This window comes from Chiloscyllium punctatum, chromosome 39 (assembly GCF_047496795.1).
Source record: "Chiloscyllium punctatum isolate Juve2018m chromosome 39, sChiPun1.3, whole genome shotgun sequence".
Lineage (NCBI taxonomy): Eukaryota > Metazoa > Chordata > Chondrichthyes > Orectolobiformes > Hemiscylliidae > Chiloscyllium > Chiloscyllium punctatum.
In genome coordinates, this window is record NC_092777.1 from 21,872,254 (window position 1) to 21,892,088 (window position 19,835).

At 38.2% G+C, this 19,835-nt stretch overlaps 1 protein-coding gene across 3 annotated transcripts in view; it reads right to left on the reverse strand.

Annotated features, from left to right (window-relative positions):
• Positions 1-19,835, reverse strand: part of myocd (myocardin) — a 128,636-nt gene that overhangs the window by 25,338 nt on the left and 83,463 nt on the right. For all 3 annotated transcript variants that reach the window (XM_072558304.1, XM_072558303.1, XM_072558302.1), the window contains exons 6-8: positions 17,042-17,217; positions 9,848-9,979; positions 1,539-1,795 (exon numbers count right to left, since the gene is read on the reverse strand). In XM_072558304.1, coding sequence (XP_072414405.1) covers positions 1,539-1,795; positions 9,848-9,979; positions 17,042-17,217 — 565 coding nt within the window. The remainder of the gene's footprint in view (positions 1-1,538; positions 1,796-9,847; positions 9,980-17,041; positions 17,218-19,835) is intronic.

A 19,835-nucleotide genomic window follows, 5' to 3' on the forward strand; every position in this document is an offset into this window, starting at 1 on the left:
ATTCTTCAAGAACTGGCTCACCAATGTATTCTCAAGAGCAGTTAGGGATGGACAAACCACGTATCGCATACCTCATGAACTAATTAAAAAAAAGTTACTTTGCCAGTAGCCAGGCTATTTAATGTGCAAGTCAGGTGTGAAAATCAAATAAGGCCCATATATTAAAAAAAACTGCAGTTGTGACCCTATCTAACTGAAAGATAACATTGATGAACACCAGACATATTCTTGGTCTAGATTAGAGTGGGGCTGGAAAAGCACAGCAGGTCAGGCAGCATCTGAGGAACAGAAAAATCAATGTTTCGGGCAAAAGCCCTTCATCAGGAATGGTGGCCTCATTCCTGATGAAGGGCTTTTGCCCGAAACATTGATTTTCCTGCTCCTCAGATGCTGCCTGACCTGCTGTGCTTTTCCAGCCCCACTCTAATCTAGACTCTGATTTCCAGCATATGCAGTCTTCACTTTTGCCTAGCAGACATATTCTTGTCATCTGCGAGAGGGCTACTTTGATCTGGTTATCAAAAGGTTATAGTATACAAGAACTACCAAGATTCAACTATTGTTTTGCGAAATACTGAAGCGTTGGGACACGATGGAATCGAGTTACAACCAAAGCATCGACATGAAAGGTTCACTTGAAGACTCAACATCAGTTCAGGTACGTTGTGGTAGATTTTCAACTCAGTTCACAGGCATCAAACTGTCATTGTGGATGGCACTGAAAATCAAGCGCTTGCTATAAAGGGTGGCCAGAATGCTAGCTTTACATCCAGGTGGGAGGTTCAGAATCTGTCACTTTATTTCTGAAGGCGTGCATTTTAACATGCCGTGTCTTGCTAATGATCTATTTACTCTTTTTATTTCTGTCTGATTAATAACATGTCAATGAACATGCCCATTGTTCTTAACCTCAATTATATGTTTCATGTCCTACTAATTTCCAGTTTCACAATGACGTGGAATGTAAGATGGGAAGCTCTGCTTCAAAATATCACAGTCAAAGAGTAATTGTAAAGGCTACAATATCCTGCTTCTTTACTTGCTCTATATAGCATGCATAAAACTGTGAGAAACTGTGATCTACCAATGGAGACTGCAAAAAAGCTGAACTTTCTCAGTGACAGTAGACCAATAATTTTAAACTTCCTGATGAAGGACTTTTGCCCGAAACATCAATTTTTCTGCTCCTTGGATGCTGCCTGGCCCGCTGTGCTTTTCCAGCAGCTCTCTAATCTTGATTCTAATCTCCAGCATCTGCAGTACTCAACTTCACCCAATGTGTTCAATTCATTCACATGAGTTGTATGACCCTTTGATCTTTTCCTTATAAATTCTGTGTCTAAGGTCTTCCTCTCTCACTAACACCTGACAAAGGAGCAGCATTCCAAATGCTTGCATTTTCAAATAAACCCGTTGGACTATAACCAGATGTCATGTGATTTTTGACCTTACTTCAAAGCTAGTGAGATAGTGATGAGGAGAGCAAAGCTAAAAGCTCAAAAGACATTCAGCGATTTTCCAAGCTTCAGCCTACTCACTTGAGAGATGTGGCCAGAATGTTCTGATAATTATAATGATGCTGTTGATGGTGCTGCTGCTGGCTTAATATCTGCAGCTGGAGGAAGAGCTGTTGTTGCTGGAGCAGCCTGGCATAGGCTGAATCCATTGGAGGTGGGGATTTCTCTGGCTTTTGATCTGGTGGAATGTACTGGTGATACTTCAGTTTCTTCACCTTTGGTTTTGTATCCTTTGGCTTCTTGTGGCGCTGGTTTTTTCCATCGGGAGATAGTTTGGTCTAAATTTTATGGAAGAAATGAAAGGGAATATTTCAACTTTTTACATGTTAAGCCATGCAATAAGCAGATGCAAGAATATGAAATTCTGATTTATTCTTCCTGTTGCAAAAAAGAATCTGTTTCAGCTGTAGTTTGACGTGGAGATCTATGAATTCAATGTGACATTTGAGCATTTTACAATTTTCAGGTGGCAACAGTTTGAAGTCTATGACAGGTGAACACATGCCTCTCGATGTGATGGTAAAACATTTAAGACTACAAACAACTGGTTAGGATAAAATCGGATGTCTCAAAGAATGGTGCATCCGGGGTCTAGTGAATCTCATTGATAAATCCAATGATGAATTCACACTACAGGCTTAGCAATATTGTAACGCAGCTCTGTTTTTACTCCAAAATCTAAGCTTGCATTGAATAAACTGGGCTTTAAGGTCCAAATACATGGCAGGCTTAAACAGAATAAGTCTCATTCATCAGGCATTCTGCAGTCTCTTATTTTAAAAATCTGGTATCATGAAGGTGTAATTTATCACATCACCTTTTCTAAGCTTTTCAGACTATGCTACACCTTGATCTTTTATGTAAATTTCTTAATAACTTAAATGCAGATGCTCAAACAAAGCAAACATTTTTCAACAAATCCTATTTTCTTTTGGACCTAATTGTTGCGAAAGTCATTTTCCTTTTTTTTAAAAAAAAATCTTCACTTTGCCAGTATGCTTCATGCACAGATGTAATTCATGATAATTTTTGAAAGGAAAGTGATTTGGGTCAATTGAAAACAAAAAAAAACTTTCTGTTCTGAGAGATTGTGCTTGACAATGCAGTATTCTGGTACTTATAATCATACTCAAAAACCATTGTGAAGGGATTGAATGGAATGAAGTAACAGATGGGTGCCAACCCTGCAGGAGGTTCTAAAGAATAAAAAAAAGTCTGGTTATTATTAATAAATTTGAATCTGTTTTTCAACATTCCAACCCCAGCATGCAAAAGAATCCTCAAAGAATTAAAAATTGTATCAAAGATAAATTTTCAAAGCACAGCATCCTCAAACATTTTGCAACACACTGAAAAAATGCAGGACAGCCAATAAGCTGATATGATATGTGCGGTTGGTTGCAATGTGTTAATACAGCAGGATTATTGTTTGAAAAATAACATATCAAAACTTGCTACCTTGTGATGTTAAATTCTTTTGAAAGTAATTAGTGCTGGATTTTCTATCCAACCAAAAGTCTCTTGTTGTTCAACAATGCAGATGAATACACGGTACAGTACATTTTATTGTATGCATAAACTTTTGTTATGTACATAAGAGGTACAGTTAGTAAGTTTGCAGATGATACCAAAATTGGAGGTGTAGTGGACAGCGAAGAGGGTTACCTCAGATTAAAATAGGATCTGGACCAGATGGGCCAATGGGCTGAGAAGTGGCAGATGGAGTTTAATTCAGATAAATGTGAGGTGCTGCATTTTGGGAAAGCAAATCTTAGCAGGACTTATACACTTAATGGTAAGGTCCTAGGGTGTGTTGCTGAACAAAAGAGACCTTTAAGTGCAGGTTCATAGCTCCTTGAAAGTGGAGTCGCAGATAGATAGGATGGTGAGGAGGGTGTTTGATTTGTTTTCTTTTATTGGTCAGAGTAGTGAGTACAGGAATTGGGAGGTTGTGTTGCGGCTGTGTGGGACATTGGTTGGGCCACTGTTGGAGTGTTGCGTGCAGTTCTGGTCTCCTTCTTGTCAGGGAGGGTGTTGTGGAGCTTGGGGGGGTTTGGGGGAGATTTACGGGGGTGTTGCCAGGGTTGGAAGATCTGGGCTGCAGGGGGAGGCTGGGCGGGCTGGGGCTGTTTTCCCTGGAGCGTCGGAGGCTAAGGGGTGACCTTGCAGAGGTTTGCAGGGTTATGGGGGGCATGGATGGGATGGGTGGACGGAGTCTTTTCCCTGGGGTTGGGGAGTCCAGGGCTGGAGGGCGTGGGTTTGTGGAGGGGACCTAGGGGGCGGCTTTTTCATGCGGAGGATGGTGCGTGTGTGGGGTGGGCTGCCGGGGGGTGTGGTGGAGGCTGGTGCAGTTGCAACATTTGGGAGGCATTTGGATGGATGGATATATGGGTGGGGTGGGGGTTTGCGGGAGTGTGGGCCGAGTAATGGTGGGTGGGGCTGGATTGGGTTGAGGTGTCTGGTCGGCATGGATGGGTTGGACCGGGGGGTCTGTTTCCATGCTGTACATCTCTATGACTTAGATGTTAGTCACAGCACAGAAGCAGGCCATATGGCCAAGCAAGTCCATGCCAGTGTTTTGGGTCCACCAGTAACTCTTTTCTCCTTTCTTTGTCCACCATATTAGGAAATCCTCCTATTCTTTTCATCCTATGTATTTATCTAACTTTCACACAATTGCCACTATTCTAGTTATCTCAACTATTGCTTCTGGCAGTGAATTCTACTTTCTAAGTAGTCAGTGCATAACCAAATTTCTCCTGTGTGTCTACTGGTTTTAATATTGATTACCTTTAATATATGACCCCTAGTTCAGATCTACACTGGAAATGGAAACATCTTCGTTATGTCCACCTTAACAGAACAGTTAGAATATAAACAATTAGGTGGCAACTGGCAGATTGCAAAACTATTGGCTAAAGAAAACAGAGATTAGGAGTTTTTCTGGTGAGCAAAAGGTTGGAAGTGGTGTTTCATTATGTTTGGTTCTGACACCATGTTTACAATGAGGGTGTTTATCAGGTCACCCTCAAAAAGGGCTTATGCCCAAAATGTCGATTCTCCTGTTCCTTGGATGCTGCCTGACCTGCTGCGCTTTTCCAGCAACATATTTTCAGCACCCTCAAAAAGTCCCAGCCTGTTCAATTTTACGCAAAAACTTTAATTACTAGTTTCAAAATAATCGTGCTATTAAATATATTTTACATTTTCTCCAGTCCTTCTTGAGTTTTTTAAAAATGATATGGAGATCAGAACTATTTGGAGTCTTTCAAATGTAGTAAATCAAATTTCTATAGACATTTCATATTGCCAATTGTACACATATGTTGAAAATTTATGAATGGATTTCTGAGTTCTATTATCTTCCTTTGCTGTATTAGCTAACCTCTACCAATTAGTTGCCACCTGCAAACTTTGAGATTGTACTTTCAATTTGTTTCCAATTGACTATCCCAGAGTGCAGTGGATGCTGGGACATTAAATATGACATAGTACGATGTTTAATTAGTAATGGGTTGAAGGGTTTTGGAGACTGGCAGGAAAGTGGAGTTGAGGCCAATGAAAACAGCCATGATCATATTAAATGATGGAGCAGGCTCAAAAGGCTGAATTGCCTACTCCTGCTGTTAGTTCTTATATTCTTATGAATCCAAATTGTTAATGTAATTGATGAGTAACAGTAGTCTCAGTATCGAACCTTGTGATACATCACTTTTGACTGTCTGTCAATCTGAATAACTACCTTTAACTACCCTGTGTCTCATGATTTCTCTTAAGTAGCTATTGGCGATAATGTCTGCTGGTTGCTGTTTCACTGTTTATTTTCTAACCTTAGTCATAAGTTAAATTATTGAAAGGCTTTATAGAAGACCTTTTGCAAATCTAAATATACCTTTACTATGATCCTTACTCAGACTTTCTGTTACTTTTTCAAAAAATTCTGTGAAGTTCAGAAATTATGATCTTGTCTTCTGAAATCAGTGATGACCACAAATCTGTGTTATATTTTCAACTTCCAAATATTTTTCCACTAAATGTTTAGGAAGGATTTTATTGTCTTTTCTACATAAACATGAAATCTAATTGCTTTAGAGCTCCCAGACCTCTTCTATTTCCCTTTTCAAATACAGGAATTATTTTAGCTGTCTGCCAGCCCTCTCGCATTATATACAAAAAACAACAAAAATCTACCACGTCTTAACTAACTTCCTTTAATGTTCATCATTGCAATCCATCCAGTCGTGTTCAGCTGTTCAGCTTTTCATTATTTATCTTTTGTTCTTATGTCATGACAACAGAAAGAGAGGTAATCATGTCCACCACATTAACCCCCTGGTAAATATCAAGGTGAAATAATTAATTAATAGTCCTGTGATTTGTCTGTTGCAATTACACAATTTTACAATAACTAGAACTTTTAGTTTATAAAATGTTCTGGGTGCTGTGATTTTAAATGTGTGGTGTATGAAGTGAAGATTGATCTGGACAGCCTTTCAGAGAGGTCTCCACTTACAGATCAAGTGGCAAGTCTGCAAGGTGGTGAGAGTTGTTTACACCGAGTATCATAATGACCTCTCAGAATATCGCTTGTGGTAATGGGATGGTGGTCAGCATCTTGGAAGAGGGTTTGACTTTAAAGTATTAACCGGGAGCTGGGGATGCAGCAGGCGGCTGACATCACTTGCCTAATCTCCCCACATCAGAAAAGGTTTGAGGCACCTGGTAAATGAAGGAAGGCTTTAAAGCACCCATATACCATTCATATCAAAGGATAAGTTTAAAAATTACAGATAATTAATTTACATTTCTCTCTGGGAAGAGGCCATGTGTGAGACATTACTTTGGAAATGATTATGTGAGTTAACAATGTTTTGCTTAGATATATATCAACTGTTTTGGTCAAACTTGAGGAAGGCACTGAGAAACCCACAAGCAGGCCTATCAGGAATAAAAGATGTTTCTAATTTTGAGTCACGATGCAAGTTTACACATAAGGCCCATGTTCAAACTGGGGAATTCTAAATCCATGAGCTATCTAAGAAGGGCTGAGGATTTGCTGAGCACAATGCTTATAGGAGAAACGTTAGGACACTCTTCACTTTAGAAAGAAACTGGGAGTAGGAAAATATCCACAATGAAATGTTGTAAGCAGAGATAAACTCTAATTCAGTTCTGGGAGAATTCAGTAACTCCAATGTAAAAGTGGAGTTCTTGATTGAAATTAAAAGTAAATGGATATAGTTTAAAGTAGTTGTGTGATTCTTATTCGTTGTTAAAAGTTTTTCCTTTAAAATGTGATTCTTGTTGTATGGTCTTTTTAGTTAATAAGTGGGAATTCAAATGTTTCTTTTAAGAAGTTACTAATGTCTCTGGAGACTGTAACAATGTTATTATCTCTGTGTACATTCCTTGGTAACACTAAACCTGTAGTGAATTTTCTTTTAATACTTAACTCTATTGAATATTTGATTTTTTTTAATAGTGCTTGGTAATTGAATATTGTAGTTTCTCTTTGTTTTCCTGTTTCTGTTTTAACCTCTTCTTCATTTGTCCTATTTCTTTATTCATTTAACTCATAGTCAGTCATGACTAGTTAGATAATTCTTGTTTTTGATGGGATATATTTCTCCCAGAGTTGACTGATGATCACTTTAAATGTTTCCCATCATTATATTTCTCTCTTTCTTACTAAATCGTTAAAGTTTACTTTTCTAGTTCTATGCTCATCTCTTTAAAAATCAAGTGATTTTCAATTTATTGCCTTGATCTTAAAGTACATTTGTCCTCAATACTCTTTATCTTTGTGTTAATCGCCAGGACAAAATTGTAAAGGGTTTTAATAGAGTTGAAAGGTCATGCATATAAGATAGTAACCAAGAAAGTCAATGATAAACCCAGAAGAAATGTTTTTATGCAAACAGTGATAAAAGTGATGAAACTCAATACCACAGGGAATAGTTGATGTGAACAGTACAGATGCATTTGAGTGGAAATTGAGTGGATATTTGAGGGGATGGAGATGAATAGTAATAGTAATAGATTTAAATGATGAAAATGGGAAGAGTGGAGAATAAACACTACCATGGACAGGTTGGGCTGAATGGTAAGTTTCTCTGCCATATATTCTATGTTTGCTATGTAATCCTATGTAGGTGCACCGCTGCACTTCTCTTACCTGTTCACATTTCTCATCACTATGACTTTTTTTTGTTCGACTTTTTATGTGCCACATAACAAGAGTCTGTAAACATTGTCAAGTGTTTATGTCCTGCACCCTCTTTCGCTTCCTTTGGCAAATATTAAATCGTTTGTTTCAGATTTCCCTACCATTTACTTTTCTAGATGGTTAAGTGCAGCATGCTTCCAAGTCACAAAATGTTTCTTTTTAAACTTTTCATGATTCATGAAAAAGAATTATCAGGTATTTTTTTTTTGGGAAACAGGACGTGATAGAGAATGGAACCTTTGGAATCAACGCATTACATGCTTTTCAGATGCTGTTTCCATTGTGAGACTGTGCCTGGGAATGAATCAAATACCAATTATGCTTTTACAGGATACTGAGTCATGGCAGTGTGAATGCTAAAAGGATGTCTCTCCTTGTAGAATAAGAGTAGAACCAGGAGACCGAGTTTGAAATTATGCATAGCGCAGGGATGAGGAAAAATCCTCTCTCTCAGAGGATTATGTGTCTTTGGGGCATCCTTCTCCAGAGAATATGGCAAGTAGAATCACTGAATATTTTTGGGGAAGAGCTAGATTCTTGACTAACAAAGTACTCAAAGGTTATTTGGGATAGACAGAAATGGAGGAGGTGAAGCCACAGTCAGATCAAACATGATTCTTTTCAATAGTGGAAAAGGCCGGACTACTCCTGCTCTTATTTTACATGTTCCTATGTAAAGGATCACAGAATCCTCTGTTTGGAAGCAGGCCATTTGGCCCATCAAGTCCATACCGACTCTCCAAACAGCATCCTACCCAAACCCACTTCCCTATCCTATCCCTGTAACCCTGCACTTCCCATGACACAGTATTCACCCAGCCTTCACATTCATGGATGCTTTGGGCAATTTCACATTGCCAATCTTCCTAACCAGCATATCCTTGGACTGTGGGAGGAAACCCATACAGACACAGGGAAAACGTGCAAACTCCACACAGACAGGGTTGAATCGAACCAGTGTCCCTGGTATTGTCAGGCAGCAGTGCTAACCACTGAGCCACCATGCCACTCTGACAGGGATGAACTGAGATTTTGTGCCAAACACCTTTCACCTCCTAACAACAAAAAATTGCATTTTATACCTGTTCTCAGGCCCCAAGGTGTTCAGTGGAAATTTTGTATTGAAATAAAATTTGACAGCTGTATCAGGAGGGATTTTAACAAGAAAATGCAATTGACTCTATGGAGCAGCTGAACATAGAAAAGAAAGAAGGCAGGGAGATAAAAACATGGAGACGTTTCACAAGGCAGTTCCAGAGTTCAGGTTTTAGGGAGCTGAAGACACAGCTTCCATAAGCTCAGCAACTAAAATTACGGATGTATGAGAGGCCAAAACTGGAAAAAAAGCAGAGATTTGGAAGGTTATAGGGCTGGAAGATGTTACTAAGATTGGGAGTGACAAAGTCATGGAAGGATTTGAAAACGGCAGTGAAAATTTTAAAATCAATGTACTTCCAGACTGGAAGCTAATTTTGGTCAATGATTATTGCTGTGATGCGGAAATGGGATTTGATGCGAGTTTTGGATGACCTCAGGTTTACAGAGGGTGGCAGCTGGGATGCTGTCCTGGAGAAGTTGGAAGAGTGCTTTCTGGAACTTACAAAAGCATTGATAACAGATTTGGTTGCACATTATATTAACCCATACCAGCTTCATATCAACCGGAAACCAGGCCACTGACAGTCTAAACTTATGTAAGCAGTACAACCTGTGTCTGATTTTAATGGGAATTCCAACTTGGACCAATCCAAAATTTCAGGAAATCAAAAGACTGAACTGGGAAGGTCAAAAACCTACAGCAGTATGAATGACAGCAGATCTTGTGAAAGAAGAAACAAACATGTAAAAGCTGTGAAAATCTTTAACCCTCAGCGGAAGGGAACAGGAAGGCGAATATTTTTGTAACTATCCTGTCGCAAATAATTAAAAACATCATATTGACATTTTACTGAGTATATCTGTCTTTTACATCCTTTCCACACAATTACTCCATTGTAACATTACGGTTTTAATTTCCCATTGAAATATCTCATTAAAGTAAGTTTGATTGCTTTATCTATTATGCTCTGATGATAATTCTCATTGGAGATCGATCCAAACTTACTTTAACTATAGCTGGCACTGGTATTGGTGTGCTAATCTGCCCATTCAGCTGCTTTTGGCTTCCTGGCTGGTTGATCTGGTTGTTAGATGTAGTCCTGTTTAGATCACACTGCTGGGAGAGGTGAGGCAAATACTGTAAAAAATAACAGAAAAAATTACTTGGCTGCATGCTTTGTGGTTATTCCTCCATTTTCAGATTTGACTCTGATAATAATAATCTCTTTGGTTGTCCACATAATCCTTGAGCACGAGGAAAAGATGCTTTGATACTGCATCATTTTTAAAAATATGCTCTGATATATCACGTTTGCTGACACATGGGGTTGTTCCTTATTCTGGGGACAACTTGATATTTATCTAAGGAGTGAAGGATGATCAAATTTTTTTATCTTATACAGCCAAGTCTAAAACACTTTGAAGGCTAAATTAATCTTTAGCATTTCACAATGGAATCATTAGTCCATCATTAGTCAATGGAATGACTGATTCATCTTTTCGGCATCTCTGCTGCTGTTCTCCTCCACTAGTATTTCCTCAAACACTATGATGGATATCACCCTAACATCAAACTCCTCAATAGCCAACTGCTAAGGTATGGTTTATTACAATGCAATCAGCCCTATTTATTCAAATTTCTTCTTTACTAACAAAATAAAGCATTGTTACCATTGTAAAGGATTCTGAAAGTATCCCTGGTGAGGACAGCAAAGCTCAAATCTGAATAGAGTTTTGAACTAAGCACCAAGGGTGAAAATCTGCATTGACCTAGCACCTTACAACGACAGCTGTATGTTCCAAAGCACTTTACAGTTTACAAACCAATAAGATGATGGTAGCATCCAGTGACATACTTAATTTTTCAAATTTCCAGTTCTCTTGGCTGAGCTGACAAGTTGCTGCTGATAAATTACAACTGCACAATTAAATTTGTAATAGTTATCGTGGAGAAAAATGTGAAACAACATAAAAAAAGGAACGTTTCATAGTTTGAATTCAAATTGAGCTTTGCATATTGTGTGCTTGAGAGCTTGGTCGGCTCCTCAATCCTGGATCCACAAAACACAGACAAACATACATCAAGCTACAAATTCAAAATTATAAACGCATGAGTGAAAAATGTACACTGCTTTGAAGAGTTATTTTGATTGTTTTAAAATCTCAGTTGTGTGACCATAGCTCTACAAAAGACCATTTAGAGGATTATTATAAAGCCTGAATAGATCTTCATCAGTAATACCCCTAATGCTGCAGATGTGAACGGCATGTTGTTTTTAACAAACTCATAACACACGCACGATAAAGGCAGTTTCATTTTTCACCCAGTTCATTTCACCATTCCTGTCTTTAATCTCAGCTATTCGCTTTTTTAATTCATTTATTCTTTTCTTACATTTGTTCTCTCATGTACATTTTGGACAGAGGGTGAGGTATAGATGGAAGCACTTCATAGACATCAATCAATGCTGATTGACTTTTTAAAAAGCAATCCTTTTGAAAATCTTCATTCAAACCTTCCCAACTGATCTCCAGGAGTAACCCTGCACACAGACTTAAAACAAACAGGTTTCCTCTGCATTATTCGTAAGATAATCTTAAACTGTCAGTAAGGATTGAGAAGCAAAATCTCTTGAGAGATCCAAACAGCAAAGGGCTGGAAAATCATGACATTGACAAGTCATCCAGCAATCCATTTCTAAGACCTGTCGCTGTTCAAGTGGAGCCTGCTCTACATTCCTGGCAATTATATACTTATGACTGTTTGACAGTCATTTATAGCTGAAAACGTTTGCAACAAAACTGTGAGCTGCAAATGGTTTTTTGACCTTGCAAATACTTTTCAAACAGTCTTGCATTTGCCAAACTAAGAGTAAGCACATGTAATTGGACCTTTCAGATACATAGAGCTATCTATCAGATCAGATGGCTTCACTTAAATGTTCAGACACGTGAAACCAATAATAGTTTATCAGTCTCATGCCACAAACTACAATTGCTGGCACATTGACAATTGTGCCTGGAAAATCATCATGCCCACTGCCAAGTGCACCAGATATTGGTATGAAGAGCCAGAGCTGCTGCCAAGAAACTGTCACTTTCAGTTCGACAATCATTCAGCAAACACAGGACACAGTAATGATCATTGCTCCCACCTGCAGTGTAATATTAATTTACCAAATACAAAGAATATGGAGACAACATCGTATAGAGCTGACAGTAGATCAAAATTCATTTGATGGAGATTTTACACAAAGCTATGTAATGTCTCTGTGCCTAGGTTTCTGGACAATGTACATACAGATATTATTGTACGTATATATATCAGTTGAGTACATTATATACATGGACTCTATATACATAGAATATTTGTAAGTACAATACAAAATACAGTGCTCCAGCACAGGGAAATCAATATCTTAACTTGGATGCAAATGTTCAAATTTTGGCCTCTCTGTAACATTGAACAAATTCTGACCATTCCTCACATATATTTATATATTGTTCAACTCTGGAATGTGTAATATGTAATTGTAATGTATGCAATCCATACTGAGATTTGTTGACACAAGAATGCATTCTGTATGTGCACTTTCTAAGGTCATACAGTGGATTCACTGTTGGACTACAACCTGGTGTTGTGTGATTTTTAACTAAGGTCATATAAGATGACAGAAATTGCTATGACCTACTCATGGGCATTTCTATGATAGCAAGGATTTCAAAGGTCTGACAAGCTCTTGCAACGATAAATTATCAAACAAAATAATAGTTAATACATAATCTTGGAAAGAATTCAATCTCCCAAAATCAGAGAAAATATAACATGTTCCTTTACAACAAAACACTTTCAAAGCAGTTGATTACTACCCTATGTATTGATGACAATGGCTGTAATTCTTTGGTTAAAATACTGCAAGCACCCAGCACATGAAGTTTTTAGAGTGTCAAAACACTGTTGCAATTTGTTGAAGGAAGAGATTTCCCATGAGATCTGAATCATGCATAAATTGCTGGACAAATTGTGCTGCTACACTACCAGCCTTGTGAAAATTGCATCATGCCATGAACCTCTCCATGTGTTATGAAACTGGTCCATTTACACTGTTAAAATGAGTTGAATTTGTTGTGGAAATCTGGAACTGGTACTCAATATACAGGCCCTTATAATGGCTAACTTAATGGTTTTGCCATGACATTCCAACTCACTGGTCCAGAAGGGAACAATCAAAATCCTGTAATCCTATAGAAAACGGATTGGATTCCTGCCTTGATTCATTGAGACATAGTATTTTAGACCAGGGAGGATATGCTGGAACTGTATAAAAATTTGGTAAGACCACGGCTGGAGTATTATGTTCTCGAATCCACGTGATAGGAGAGATGTGATATCTCTACAAAAGATGCAAAGGTGATATGCCAGGATATTGCCTGGGCTGGAAAATTTCAGTTATAAGGAGAGATCGGACAGACTGGGGTTGGTTTCCATGGCACAGAGGAGACTGATGGGGGATATGATTGAGATGTATAAAATTATGAGGGACATAAACAGGGAGCAACTTCCCCTTGATGGAGGGATCATAGAACAGGAGTATAGATTCAGGGTAAGAGACAGGAGGTTTAGAGGGTATGTGAGGAAAATCTGTTTCACTCAGATGGTGGTGGGAATCTAGAATTCACTGTCTGTAAGGGCAGTAGAGGCAGAAAACCTCATAACATTTAATAAATATTTCGATGCCAAGGCATTCAAGACTGGGAAATGGGACAAGAAGATAGAGGTTCTTAAAATTTCAAAAAATGATTTCTTTGCAATTTTCCTCTCCGTCTCTTTTCATAATTTTGTTGTACAATTTTTATTTCCCTCTCTGTATTTCTCTTTTTGTATCAAATTTGGCTCTAATTCCTTCTACTTTCCTCACTGTATTTTCTATTTATTCCTCTCCATCACTGAATTGGTTTCGGGGGATAATCTTGTTCAAGTCGAAAAGGGTGGTGCTGGAAAAGCGTAACAGGTCAGACAGCATCCGAGGAGCAAGACAGTCAACATTTTGGGCATAAACCCTTCATCAGGATAATCTTGTTGTTCACTAAGATCCTAGATGCCTGTGTATTTCCAGAATTGCGTATTGGGAAAGGAAGAAAAATCTAACAAGTGGAATATTCCGTCAGATGACCTATTCCACTTACTCTTGCCTCTAATTGTTTCTTTTTTGCGATTATGTGAAACCCTTATAGCACATTTTATCAATAAAGTTATACATTATTCATAGAGTTTTACGATCCATTCATCCCTGCCTTCCCTTCTGTTTCAAAACCCAGTCATTACAATGAAGGTCCACAGGGCATTTACATCAACCTGCTGCTGTAATCCTGGAAGCAGACTGGTGCAACCTCTGGGAAAGTGACAGAAGTGTCAGTTTCCATTGTGGAAACCTGCTCTGAGACTCTCCCCTTAGAGCTATGAGAAAAGGTCCTCTTTGATACGTCAAGGGTTCACATCCTGGACTTGGATTATCCAAGGCGAAAGTGAAGACTGCAGATGCTGGAAGCCAGAATCTAGATTAGAGTGGTGCTGGAAAAGCACAGCAGGTCAGGCAGCATCTGAGGAGCAGGAAAATGGACGTTTCGGGCAAAAGCCCTTCATCAGCTTTACCCGAAACGTAGATTTTCCTGCTCCTCGGATGCTTCCTGACCTGCTGTGCTTTTCCAGCACCACTTTAATCTAAACCCTTCACAATATCCAAGTCAATACAGTGATTCATTGTATTAATTCACATACAGATTCATGATTCACTCTATGTTCTTTCCTCAACATCTTGGCTGGATCTGTCCTGAACTGAGGTCATCGGCCCTTCTGCACTGCTTAGTCATTTAAAAGAACTATCTGAAAAGTGAGTTTTGGCAGGCTTCTCAAAGTTTTCCACTAGATCAGTAGATAAGTACAAATATGTACAGTCCTTTGGTCCACCTTTCTTCCAGAAACATCCTACATTCCTTCCATTCCACTATCTATATTTCTTAAATAATTCAAAGGTTTTTCACTTGCTTTACTGTGAATTCCATTTTATGTGTGAAGAACAGTTTCCTGACTTCAGTCTTAAATTTATTAGTAATCATTAATTTATGAATAAAGATTCTATTTCAAGACTGCGAGAAATTATTCAGATAGGCAAAGCAAGAAAAATACATTTAATTTTAAATTTCAAGACATTCAAAGAAACAATTTATGATTTGAAGGAATAAGGCTTCACAGTTTTAGTTATTCCCTTTTTGGGTCAGAAATGGCATTGCAGAGACTCACATTAATGAATGTGAATTACTGTGGTGAACTTAATTCATTTTAGCCATTTCTTGAAACACATGGGGAGTTGATAACAAGATACCATTTTTGGGAGGTTAATTGCAATGCAGTACAAGTTGACATATTCTCACATTCAGTTGAAAATAACTACCTACATTTACCTTATCATACATTATTCTATATGCCCCTACAAGATCATTCAAGTTCAAATTTCTCTAAGATTTTTCATATGTCAGATATCAAGTACCTTGAATCATTGTTATGCTGCTTTTCTGAACTTCCTACAGCTACCTTGCTTGTCCTCTGGAATACAGAGACAAACAAGTATGGTCTGAAAAGAACACTGCTTAGTTATTGAACATGTCTTGTAGTCGACCGATTTGAAATACACAGCTCAGCATGCTATTTGCTTTAGCACTGCACAGAAACATGAACAAGAATAATCTTGCATTGAGATTTGCATTGAGACCGTGGTGTCCTTGGCGGTAGATTAATGAAAATTTTCTAAACACTGCAATTTGAATGCAAGGCTGTGACAATGAAGTGTATGCTCCTGTATGGCCATTTTAGTTCATCAGTATAGAAGTGGCATCTGAGACATTGGTAAGGTTATTTATTTGCTGTTGCCTTGATGACTGAATGGCCAGTTTTGAGGGCGTTATGAGTTGGCCATATTGTATTAACTAGAGTCAGTTTTTTAAAAAATCAGGTCAGGCAGATGTGGCACGCTCTCTTCTGGTGAACCATTGGGTTTCCAAGGCAACCTAGCTATTTGAATGGTTATTTTCTTCAGGTCAAATACTACAAGAGGCATGGAAAGCAATTCCACTACCTGTCAAAATGCAACCTGGCTGCTCAAATTTACTTCCATTAGAATTATTACCACACAACAAAACACTTTTGAAACATCAACCTGAATGTTCAAAGTAGTTACAAAACCCTCAGTAAGGAAACAGCCCAGGAAGAGATCATGGATTTGCTTCAGTTATAGAGTCATAGAGATGTACAGCACAGAAACAGAACCTTTGGTCTGACCCATCTATGGCAACCAGATATCCTAAATTAGTCTAGTCCCATTTGAGTTATAAAATCAGGTCTGTATCACCTCTTGATAATGGACACTGGAGCAATGTATATTTGTGCAAGCTTATATATAGATGCAAAACAGTGCTCATTCATCTAAATGTTGGCTAACTTCTGATGCTAATAAATGGCCAATTAAATCTCTGATGATACCAGGAACCACGGAAGGTGATGGCCTGGTGGTATTATTGCTAGACTATTAATTCAGAGTCCCCAGGGCTCCTGGGTTCCAATCTCATCATAGCAAATTATGGAGTTTGAATTCAATAAAAATCCAGAAATTAAGTGTCTAACGATGACCGGGAATCAATTGTCGGAAAAACCAATAAGACCTGCCGATATCCTTTAGGGAAGGAAACTACCATCCTTACCTAGTCTGGCCTCCACGTGACTCCAGACCCATAGCATGTGGTTTACTCTTAACCTGCCCTTTGGGCATAAATGAGAGCCTAGCCAGCGATGCCCTCATCCCGAGAATGAATAAATAATCAGAAGCAAGCTAAATTCAAACAAAAACTCTCTGTCTTTTTTAATCACTTAGAAACTTGAGCACATTGAAACTTTGCTTCACGCTACATGTGGTGACAATATTAGAATTTGCTACAAATGATTTGCTCAAATTCAGTCTGATTGATTTCAAATCTAACTTACAATCTCATTTACAAAACAGCAAAACTAAAATCTTTTCACACTGGCATCAAATATGAGTACAATTAATTTATTAAATTATCCATGGTATGAAAGGTACCAAGCAAATTTGTTGCAAACAGAGAAATAATCTTGATCCACTATTTCAGGCAAAAAGTGGTAACCTACCTGTATTGTAGTAGTTGCTAGTGGTGATGATGACTCTGTGAATTTTGGCTCAGATGGCGAACTCTCTGATCCCTGGGATTCTTGACTTCTGGGTTGCTCTGGAGACAGTGCATCATTGCTGCTATCCTCCTCAAAGGAAAATGTATCAGGGGCTTTTGGGAAATTAACTTGGCCAACTGTTGACAAAGGAAAAAAATCACAATGTCAGCCACTTGTTTGCACAATGTCAGATGCAGTTTGAATTTTTGATGTGTGTATTTTCTTTCGGGTTTCTAATGAACCAAGCAACAGCTTCTGAATGTAATAAAATGAAATACCTTGAGATATGCACTTAAAGGTGCCATTTAATTGTATTGACATCGAAGGCAAATTCAATAACAAAACTGAAAGGCCAATTCTATTATTTCTGGGGGCGGCAAGGTGGCTCAGCAGTTAGCACTGCTGCCTCACAGCTCCAGGGTACCAGGTTCGATTCCAGCCTCCAGGCGACTGTCTGTGTGGAGTTTGCACATTCTCACTGTGTCTGTGTAGGTTTCCTCCCACAATCCAAAGATGTGCTGGCCAGGTGAATTGGCTATGCTAAATTGCCCTTAGTGTTAGGTGCATTAGTCAGAGGGAAATGGGTCTGGGTGGGTTACTCTTTGGAGGGCTGCTGTGGACTGTTTGGGCTGAAGGGCCACTGTAGTGAATCTAATCCAAAAAATTATTATAATGATTTCCTTGTGGTCCCACTTAGTATGTAACAAACAGGATTGCCTAAAAACAGTGCAAAATAATGCATTAATTTCACAGTACATAATGTTTATAGAATCACCTTATTAAGTTATTGCCTTAGAGCACTCTGTCATCCACTGGTTTTAATGCGTCCATGAGGTTTTAATTTTATGGTTCAGTGTGGAGTCTCATTCTGAAATTACTGAGACTCCTGACCCATGTTACATGTCTCGACTTTGAGACAGGAAGTGAACTAGTCATTCAATGCTACCAAAGTTTGATGACATTTACACCCAATGTGGTATCACTTGTGCCAGTTTATTGAAAAGTAACTCATGGTTCTCAAAGTTGCTTTCCTTCTCTTTGGAACTGTATAGCATTTTTAAAAAATGAATGTGGGCAATTTATTTCACTTAAAAATGCTCACAGAGTTATTTAAGGATGTCAGCAATTAATGTACAGAAGCATACTAGAGATATATTTTCATATGAGGTCAGAAATGTATTCCTCACACACCCTTTTTTCCCCCTGCTTATGATTAAAGATGGTGTAAGGCACGTGGCATCAGCCTTTGTGTCCAATGCAGTAAGCTGATTTGTATACACAGCCTGATGCCAAAGTATATCATCCTGAGCTTGATGCGTGCTTTTCCAATTGTCCAACAATTATTTTAGTAGCGTGTGGGACTGCACTTGGCAGCCTCACTCTAATACTGAGAGGGGTTTTTTTTGAAAATACAAATACAATGGTATGTGCTGATGATAATTGTCATTTTACAATATTTAATAACAGATTTGAAACCAAAACAACACTCCTGATGCACAGTAAGAAACTTTAAATGAGAAAGTGTGACTGTAAATATTTATATGTAAATCTGATATGAACAAATATTGGATTATTTTCACAAATATTTGGTCTGAGGTCAGGAATGCTATACATTTTTACTCTTTCACCCGATATTAAGTATTTCCTCAGTCAATTCTCCACTCGGGACAGATCTTGTATGCCAGACAGTCAGCACTCTGTTGTTCACACAATTTGTTTGAACGTCTTCTGACATTCATTCAACGAACAAAGTTTGCTTCATTGAATCTATAAAAAGAATGACCTATGAACCACAAGGTGATATTTGTAAGAGACTTTTATTAGACATGGATTTCAATCTACTTTGTGGACAAGATAAAGCATTGTTAAAAACAAAATTAAACCCATTATAAAATAGAAAAAGTTGCCAAGCTCATAAGGCAACAGAATATATGTTTTCATAACAGAGGAGTTTTAAAGCTTTCTAAAATATCTTTGTGGAGACTAAGGAATGTGCACTGCTGTAATGGGACATCATTATTTTTAAGATAGATATATACAAAAGTGAACTCATGAAATGACTCATACTAAGTGTTATTACATGCCCTGCTTGTTGTCATTCACTCGCGCAGACAGCAGTGAATGGTCATGTCTATACAGACTTGACAAAATGCTTTTACTACAGAAAGAACACAATGTTCCTGTGGCAAAGACTGAATCATAGAATGAAGTCATTTGAAGGTTTCCTTTAGCCATGCTCTGTTACTATCAGAGTGCATAAATTGCTAGGAAGTTTTCCAAGATTATGGGATCACACTGACAATAGCTCTTGACCTCGGAGGTCTCCTGATAACTGAAGTGTTGAGAAATGGGACTATCTTGACATAGCCAGCTGTAGCTGTTGATGGGGGCAGAACATTAGGTAATGGAATGGACACTGTACCTTGCCATGTGATCTGACAAACAGCAATTCTGGCATTTATCATTCAGTCACACACTTAGTCAAATACAACAAAGGGAAAGCAACAGCACTTCAGTGAAGTTTGGAGGAGAGAAGTTTTTAATTCTGCCACATAACCATCCTGTCAGTATCTAACTGACTGTTGGTTTGTACAATATAATCAAAATGTTATCTGACACCTAAATGTCCTATGATAGCACCTTATGCCTTAGACAGATCTTCAGAAACAAGCAGTTTTTCAAACAGTTGTTCTTGTTGCAACAGTAGAAACTCTTCTATTAATACTAATAAATTATTAAATAAACCAAAAGAACC